At 42.6% G+C, this 9,724-nt stretch overlaps 1 protein-coding gene across 1 annotated transcript in view; it reads right to left on the bottom strand.

The window, feature by feature from the left end:
* Positions 1-743: 743 nt before the first annotated feature.
* PSTPIP1 (proline-serine-threonine phosphatase interacting protein 1) overlaps positions 744-9,724 on the bottom strand; it is a 632,908-nt gene continuing 623,927 nt past the window's right edge. Inside the window, exon 15 of the mRNA XM_085644041.1 lies at positions 744-1,263. Coding sequence (XP_085500167.1) covers positions 1,132-1,263 — 132 coding nt within the window. The 3' untranslated portion in view covers positions 744-1,131. The remainder of the gene's footprint in view (positions 1,264-9,724) is intronic.

Below are 9,724 nucleotides of genomic sequence, written 5' to 3'. Positions count from 1 at the left end.
GTACAAACTCATCCCTTTTTGAACTTTACAACCTGCTGAAGCAGAACATTGAACAAAATTGCAAACTCATTCTAAGATTCAAAAACTTTCCAAGAGTTACATTTTTGCAGAGATTTCTTGCTTTCTACTTTAAAATACAAAATAAATACAGTGTTGCCCGTGCACTATTGTATTAATAATGCCCACTTAATCACTTATAAAATCATTTTCTCTTTAAAATGCTAATGAAATGTCACAGAAGGAGATTTTTGGGGAAGTGAAATATACAGGAGGACAACCCTATTACGGAACACAGAGATGAAAGTTTTAAGAATGTTACACCTCGACAGTCCTATGTGGACATCATGGTCTTTTCAATCCACTTCTGAAACAGGTCTCTGCATTATAATTTTTTTAATTTTGTTGCAGCTTCGGGATCTGGAATTGACATACGAGTTCTAGTGTACTCAAAACGAGTCGCTCTCCCTTCCTCCCAAACAATGGAACTTCTGATGTATATGATGGAATATATTCCACCTTGAAATAGCCTTGTGCTGGGGCTTGAGAACGGTGGGTGGGATGGATAAAAAGTAATGTATATTTTACTGTAATGATTTTAATTAATCGAACGGCTAATAAAGAATACAATACAACACAAGCCTGGGCCAGTGCAATGATGTTCGCCTGACGGCAGGAGAACCTTGAGCTTCATCAAGCCGATCTTCTACCAGAAATGTGTAAAGAAATGAGTCTCAAGTTCAGGCTCTCAATAAGAAGGTTCTTTCTTTAGTGCACATAAGACAATAGGCGCTCCCGACACGCCATCTACAATGCTTTCCTTCTCATTGGAGATGGATGCTAATGCCCGCCTCTGTGTTTGTCATTCCAATCAGAGGTCTCATTATGGTATTTTTGACAAAACGTTCTCGCTAATTGCCTTCATTTCTCAGATGTTCTTAGGATGAGACTGCGGTTTCCATTAGTGGGTCACCGTGCCCCTAAATCTGGATATAAATGCCTCAAGGATCCTGGGCGCACTGTTTCATTATTCGGACGTGGTGGCGAGCCAGAAGTCGTCGGCTACACAGGTCTTGTTTGACTGTCAACTCAAGGTCTGCTTTGGGACGCCTTAATAAAACAATCATCATCTCTTCATATTCTTTCCAGGTAGGACCCAGGCACAAATCCTTGTTCTCCATTCCGTTCCACCATCCACCAGCCATCTTCTCCTTCGGACACCACGTTCACGACATCTCCGGCGCTGATGCTCAGCTCATCTGGACCCTGAAAAATGGGAACAACATTTGAAATAAGCTATAACAAACCATTTATGTATGTAACATTCCTTAATAATGACTTGGTAAGATAAGAGCTAAGAAGAGGGAGAAAAAATACAAGTGAAACAATCAGGGCAAATGTGCATGTCGAACACGTGAAATATTTCTGTGTCCACTGGGTTTTGTTTTAGCCAGGTTTCATTGTTTACTTCTGCCACGTGCCTGGGCATTGGATCCAAAGGAACGCAATTTAGAAGGTATTGGCGGAGAGTGGCAAAGCCCCTGGGGGTTGGTGGGGTAGAAATATAGGACCCTTTGAAACATTTTGTAGATGGTGAGGAAGCTAAATGATAATTGTGGGGGTACCCCCAAAACTATGACATGTCGGCAGAATATTGCAGCTTAACTACCACATCCTCCACCGACAGTTTAAATTGATGCAAAACCACAGAGTTTCTCACTTTCTTGCCATTACTTGATTTATGACCAGCCTGAGTCACAGGCATCAATGATAGAGGAGCTTGTTTGCTTGCTCCGTTGCATCCCGCGCAGCGTTCAACGCTACGTATCAGCGCTGCCTGTGCGTCAGTCATATGCATCAAACTGAGAGCTGATATGCCACATTCAATGCTCTGCTTGGTTGAAGCTCTCACACATGGGCAAAGGCTCATTTTTATAAGGAAGTGCAATTTCCTGATAAAATTGATACCTCAAATGGGCTAAAGAGAGGGCTTTGTGCGGGGCCCCTCCTTGTGGCCCTGTAAATAGTGGACCTCCCTAAAGCATTGTCCAGGAGGGACACCTTAACATCCTGCTTTATTGTGAGACTTTAGTCACATTAGACAGGACAGGGGTCCAGCGTCAGCTTTCGGACTTATTCGTCTACTGTGAGAATAACGAGCTGATAGTTAATGCCCTGAAAATATATTTAGATTTTTTGGACAAAGCTAGCTTCTTTCAGCTTGATATTGGGGGCTTCTGTTTCAAGGACTGTGGAGCAATATAAACAGCTAGGGGTCTAGTTCAGTAGTAACCTCTTCAGACAACCACTTCGGAAACTTATGCCAATGAAAGTCTTTCGATTTTCTCTAAAACTGCTTATTAAGGCCTTTACGTATTTGCAGACATGTCTGATGGCCTGCAAGGCTCTTGTTGTCTAGTATTTACTTTTTTGGCATCTCAGTCTGTATTTATCCATGTTTATCCATTTTTAGGTCTTGTCCGCCACAGCCAGTGCTAATTTTGTGAAAGAAAGAGTGCCGATGCTCGGAACTATGCTCAGAAGCCTGTAACTAGTACAATGAAATGTCAGCGCGCCAAATAACAGGGCTTGTAGTCCTTAATCCGCTACCAGACACTCCCTGTCCCTTTGTCTTGCTCTTCCACATTCATGCTTTCTTCCTTTGTGACGGTTTTGCCGTCTTTCTCTTCCTCTGTCTTTCCCATTTGTGTTTTCCCCTCTCTTGCACTCGGCAAATATCTGGTGCTGGAAAGTAAGTGCTGGTCCCCCCATGAAAGTGCTGGTGGCTCCCACCGGCAGCTACCAGATCAAATTTAACACTGGTGACAACGCATGCACTGCATGTACTCTTGCTTGCGAGAGATATTATATACAGCCCAACATGTCTCACCTATGAGAGTTATTGGCTGTGGCAATGATTTATAGCCATGCTGTACAGCTTTGTGGCTGCTGTGCAGCATGACTAAAAATAATAATAATAAAAAATACTATGATACATCCAGCGCTAATGCACTTTAACAAAAAAAAGACTTCAGCCCTGGATGCATCAGTGTGCTTTCTTGAATAAGTTTTATCCACATTGCAAAGCATCCACGTTGCTGTACAGCATGGCTACAAATCACTGCCAAAGCCAATAGCTCTCATAGGCATATGCTTGTTATTTTGGGGTTTGTGAAAAATAAAGCTGCAAGTAGTATATTGCTGCATAGATGTAACTGATAAAGGTGCACTAATACATGAACGCCTTGTGGGTTTTAATGCTGTGGGTACCATATATATAACTACACTCGTCTGAAAATGTGAACATTGCAGAACATACACAAGCACATCTGATGCTCGCCTTTTAACTCCCAAACCTATCATTAGATATTGGCCTAGAACTCATGACTAAAAGCTTTGAGAATCAGTCAAACAAGGCATAGTTTTCGTTTTAATCCACTTTTAAAATTAAATACAGGCAGGGAAATTGTTTTCTGTCTGTGTTTATCTATAAAAGGCAGTAACATGGAAAACTGGGAGCCTTCAATTCATTTTAAGTTATCCAAGGCAAAGTGCATGAAAAAGCTCCCTGCCTCGCCCGTTCAGATGAAACAGGGGGTGTGCATATGGAGGATGGTTTGTGAGGTCTGAACTGAAAGTTGGAAACTTTGGGCTTGATCGTCCTACGAAGACTCCCTTCTTCTAAGGCACAATCTTATATACTTCTGCTGCGCTGGAAAGTTGCTCATAAAGCAGCACAAATAGCATCTTATGCTACTTTGCGTCAGGGGGCAATCAATGGTGTCCATTTTAATGTATGTATTGGTATTTATGTAGTGTGAACTTAGCTGTGAAGCAATGGAGCGCTGTGGTCAGTGGTGGGCGCATGCGCAAATATTAATATTAAAAATAAAACTTACCTGAACCGACACCCTCCACTCCGGACTTCTTTTGAGGAACTGGATGCTGCAGTGCGGTCACCAATCCTGACGCTGCTCTCATGCTGTGACAGCAGTGCCCTGATTGGAGGGAGCGGCCTCACTCAGCGCTCCCCAGTGCCCTGGAGGCCTGCACTTACTCTAACTCCACTGTCCTTAGACAGCTGGGTTAGAGGTTTCGAATTGCGCATGTCTGGCTGGCCATCACCAGAAGGCCAGCCAAAGGGACATGCGCACATTGAAAAGTGCACACACAGCCCACCCTCCTCCTTGCTGCTGTAATTCCGCAGCAGCCCCGTCCCCGTCCCCACGCTTGGTTCAGGACGGAAGGATGAAAAATAAAATGGTAATGAATTACCATGTTATTGTTCCTCTTTGGGGGAAATATAAGTGGGGTGACACTCCTCCGCTCCAACGGAGGAGCCGCCCCTGCACCATATTTAGGTGCCGATTCCGATCCTGGAAAAACCGGGTACGAATCGTCGGACGGAGCGTTTTCTCCGTCCGACTCGTACCCGGGAAAACCACCTTACAAACCCGCAAGTACGATTCGTACAGAAACACCATTTCCGTATGAATCGTAAAAAACACCGACCGGCTAAAATATACCCACAATTCCGATCCGGAACACCGCGTACGCGACATTCGCACGGAGTCAGGCAGCGTTTTACGGACCAGCAAGTACGATTCGTACCCACAGCACTTCGCACGGCAATATTTTTACGGGACCCAAAAAGTGCCGGAAAAGCTAAGTACGCCACGATGCACGGCGAAAAGGGGGCCCGGTACGCACCGTACCCCCATCCCTACACGTCCGCACCGTACCCCCCACCCCCGTATGTACGGTGCGTACCCCCGCCCCCCGTATGTACGGTGCGTACCCCCACCCCCCGTATGTACGGTACCTACCCCCGCCCCCCGTATGTACGGTGCGTACCCTCACCCCCCGTATGTACGGTGTGTACCCCCGCCCCCCGTATGTACGGTGCGTACCCCCACCCCCCGTATGTACGGTGCGTACCCCCAGTGCTTTGCGCTGGGGGTACGCACCGTACATACGGGGGGTGGGGGTACGCTCCGTACCTATGGGGTGGGGTGGGGGTACGCTCCGTACCTACGGGGGTGGGGGTACGCTCCGTGCCTATGGGGGTGGGGTGGGGGTACGGTGCGTACATGGGGGTGCTGGGTGTACGGCGCGTACTTGGGGGGGTGTGTCGGGGGGTTGTTCGGCGCGTATGCGGGCACATGTTTGGACGTCTCCAGGGTTGCTATGGAAGTTCGCTCCGTACGGCGTTTTTTCCATACGGTTGTGCATTCGGACGGACGGGCCGGATCGTACTTGCGCGCTCGGACTTCAGTTTCCCGATTCGTACGTAAAACTGGCCGGGGACGTGTCGGACACTTTTTCCGACCCGAGGACGTGTCGGGGAATTTTCCCAATGCGATTCATATGGATTTTTTAACATACGAATCGTACTTGCCAGTTTGTACGGGACTTGCATGATTCGTACGTAAAAAATCCGGATACGATTCGTACGGGGAATATTTTTAACGGATCGGAATCGGCACCTTAGTGTCCTCCTGCCCTACTAAACCCATACGCACCCCGCTATATTAAGAGACATGTTAACTGCTGGGTTACCGTCCGTGGAGCCTCTGCTGGCTCTGCGGCAGTAAACCTATTTATCCAGGAGTCCATAGGCCACAGGACCACTGGGTACCGTGATGGTCTATCCCACAATTGAGGCCGAGACTACCATCACTCATTTTCCCTGCCCCGTGGCAAGGAAAATATTAAATGGACCCAGGGACAAAGCTTTGTCCGTGTCGGACCATTTACATTTTGTGCAGGAAAAAACAAACTTTCACTTTGGGATTTTGTTTTCTGAACAAAAAAGTTAGTTGAGCAGGCAGGGATCTCTAAATGGGGCAGATGGTCACGCTCCTGGGAGGCAGAAGTCATGGCCTCCGCTTCCCTAATGGAAAGGCAGGGGACTCGCCAACGTCTAAATAAGGCCATTAATAGTTTCTGCGCCTAGTAATTGTTAAATATAGGTAAAGTCTAACCTCTCCTCATGCTGTGGGAAACTGTACTGTATTAACTTTATATTTCGAGATGCTCACTACATTTCCTGCACACTGATTGTGACCCAGAGTTCTTGCTTTCACATGGTGTCCTAGTTGAGTGCATGTCCATAATTCTCTCGTTAAGAGTTTCTATCACTAGCATATTTGGATAACGAATATATGATTTGCTAGACCGTTATCACGATGAATCAGTGAATCCAGGAAGAACTTTTCGTAGTACACCTGAGTAGGAAATAATAATACTCTGCTTGTGTTCTGGGGTACCAAGTGTTACATAAACCATTCAATCAATCTATCTGAAAAGCCCACCTCATAGTCATAGCAGACTGGTAAACAAGGGAGCAACTAGAAATATAAACTGCCACTCTGAATCATATGGCAATGAGTGTTCGAGTAAAGTGAGTGATTCCGACCCTTTCTATGAAGGGGGTGGTAATTCCTCCCCCTTCCATTAATTCCTTTTCTCTATCTATCTTTTATTCTTTGTTTCTTCTTTGCTCTTTCTTTTAATCTTTTCTACTTTATATTATTATTTCTTTAATTCTCTCCTTTCTCCTTCCATTCCACCTGTCCTTAATTCCAGTATTCTTTCTTTCTTTTCATTCCTTTTTCATTCCACCTCTCCTTATATATATTTTGGAACACTGACCGAATATCGAGGAGAAGAATATCGACCTGCCACAATATCGAGGTAAAAATATTGAATTACAGAATATCGACTTCCTATCCACAAACAGGTAAGTACAAAAATATTGAGTCCTAAATATCATTGTTAATAATTATGGGGTCCATTACGATGGCGGGCAGACCTTGTCCGCCCGCCACCGTATCGGGAAAGGGGACCACCCGCCATTGTCACGGCGGCCACACAGGTGGCATTAGTATGCGCCCGCCAGTCTGGCGGGCGCATCCCACATTTTAAACATTGCGGCGGGCGGTGCCGCAATGTGTAAAATGCATGTTGTGCATTTGAATGCACAACGTGACAGGCACTGCGCGGTGCCTGTCACCCCCCCATGTGCATCACTCACCCCCCCAACACCCTGGGGGCACGCAACGGGCCCCCATGGACAGAACCGCCTGCCTTTCCATGACGGAGTCTCCGCCATGGAAAGGTAGTTCACCGCAATGATTATATTATGGATGGCGGTGCCTGCAAGGCACCGCCACCATATTCATGGGCTTTTCCGCCCGGTAGGCAATCGGGCGGATTGCCTACCGGCAGAAAACCGGTGGACGGTCTTCCCGTCTGCCGGGGTCCCCCCCGCCATCGTAATGTGGCGGGAGGAAAAGTCATGCGGGTGGTAGGATTTTGCGGGCGGATCGCCACCGCCATACGGCCGGTGGCGATCCGTCCGTTATCTTAATGACCCTCATAGTTTGCTAAAATAGCGACTTTTTAAAATGTCTTAATAGTAATATAACATTAATTAAATAATAAATATAATTAAGTAAAAGATACTTGAAAATATTTTAAAAACTTTAAAATTATTGAATAATAAATGTAATGTAAAAAATAAACATGCATATATACCTATAATATAAATGAGTGTTACTGTAGGGAAAGTTTTGGATAGCGGGTGGATAAAAATTACCATTCCCACTCCAGTGAGTGCAACAGTATGGAAAGTGTTGGATAGCGGGAGGGTAAAAATTACTATTCTCACTCCAGTGAGTGCAACAGTAGGGAAAGTATTGGATAGTGGGTGGGTAAAAATTACTATTCCCACTCCACCAAGTGTAACAGTAGGGAAAGTGTTGGATAGCGGGAGGGTAAAAAATAATTATTCCCACTCCAGTGAGTGCAACAGTAGGGAAAGTGTTGGATAGCGGGTGGGAATAATGTACTATTCCCACTCCACCAAATGTAATAGTAGGGAAAGTGTTGGATAGAGGGAGGGTAAAAATGACTATTCCCACTCCAGTAAGTGCAACAGTAGGGAAAGTGTTGGATAGCGGGTGGGTAAAAATTACTATTCCCACTCCAGTGAGTGCAACAGTAGGGAAAGTGTTGGATAGCGGGAGGGTAAAAATTACTATTCCCATTCCAGCGAATGCAACAGTAGGGAAAGTGTTGGATAGCAGAGGGGAATCATTTAGTATACCCACTCCTGCAATATAAGTAACATTAATTAACAAATAATAATTTATTCAAAATTAATTTACCTCCCACCATTTCCCCCTATAAATGTCACCTACAATATTGTAAAATATTATTAAATTAACATAATTAACAATTAATTAATTAATAATAATTAACAATAAAATTAATAACCACCAAATCAAAATTATTTCACACATTTAACACTACAAAATAACTTTTAATAAATATAATATAAAAAATAATAAAAATTACATTAAAAGTAAATTACTTCCTACCCTACTCCCTTATCAACCCTCAACCCACTCCTAAAAAAAGTACACAACGAACATATTTACACATTAATAATTAGTAATTAATATCTAATAAATTACTAATTCATAAAACAAAATTAACCCAATTAACATAATTACCAATTAATTAATTGTTATTAATCAATTCGTAATTAATTAATAATGAAGTAATTAACTTATGTAACAATACAAATGATTAAATACTAAATTATTAATTAATAAAATAATTAATTTCAATTAAATTACTTCCCACCCTATTCCCCTATAAACCCACAACCTGCTACAGAATTAAATTACGCAAAAACTAATTAACATATAATTTTTTAATTCTAAATAATTCTTTAAAAAATATATTATAATTAAATTACTTCCCACCCTATTCCCCTATAAACCCACAACGGAATTAAATTACGCAAAAATTAATTAACATAAAAATGAAGCATACATTAAAAATATAATACATACTTTTAACACATATACTAACACTTAAAACACTAAAAAAATCGATATTTTTAACAACTATATTATGACTGTCGATAATATTAACTTCGATATTATGAAAAACGATATTTCTTACCTGCATTTCGATATTCTGCACCACTATATTTTTGAAAGTCGATATTATGTCCACTCGATATTTAAAACTCGATATTTTGCCATATTTATATTTAAAATTCGATATTTTGACTGTTCACCATATATTTTGTCCTTTATATTATTTCATGTCTCTACTTCGTTCCATCTTTGCTTACTTCCTCCCATTCATCTTAAATTGTTTTCTTTCTTTCGTCGTCCCTCTTTCACCCCTCCTTTCATTAAATCACTTCAATTCTTCCCTTATTTCTCTTCTTTTTTCCTTTCATCTGTCCTTCCTTACCTTCCTTGCTAGCTTCCTCCCTCTGCTCCTCCTGTCATTCCTTCTTTACATATTTCTTTTTACATTATTTAATTCTACATTACAGCTTTCCTTCTTTCTTTTTATTCTCCCTTTGCCTTTTATTCTTTCTTTATACCGCCCTTCTTAGACTTGCTATCTTTTTCTCCACCCTTTCTTTTCTGTTTCTTTCCTTCCTTCCTGTTTCTTTCCTTCTCTTCATCCTCCGCTTATTCTTTCCATCTTTCCATTCTTTCTTTTTTTACTTTTCCTTCTTTTGATTTTGCTCCCTTTTCTTCCATCAGTTTTCTTCTTCTTTGCATTGTTCTTCACTTTCTTCTTCCATGTTTTCCCACTCCATTTACCTTTTGCTTCTTTGTTTTCGTTTCCATTTTCTGAATTTTTATTTTTCTCACATATTAACTTATTTTTTGCGACTTACGGGTCAAATATC

The sequence above is a fragment of the Triturus cristatus genome, chromosome 3_1 (genome assembly GCF_964204655.1).
Source record: "Triturus cristatus chromosome 3_1, aTriCri1.1, whole genome shotgun sequence".
Lineage (NCBI taxonomy): Eukaryota > Metazoa > Chordata > Amphibia > Caudata > Salamandridae > Triturus > Triturus cristatus.
This window is presented reverse-complemented; position numbering and strand designations above follow the sequence as displayed.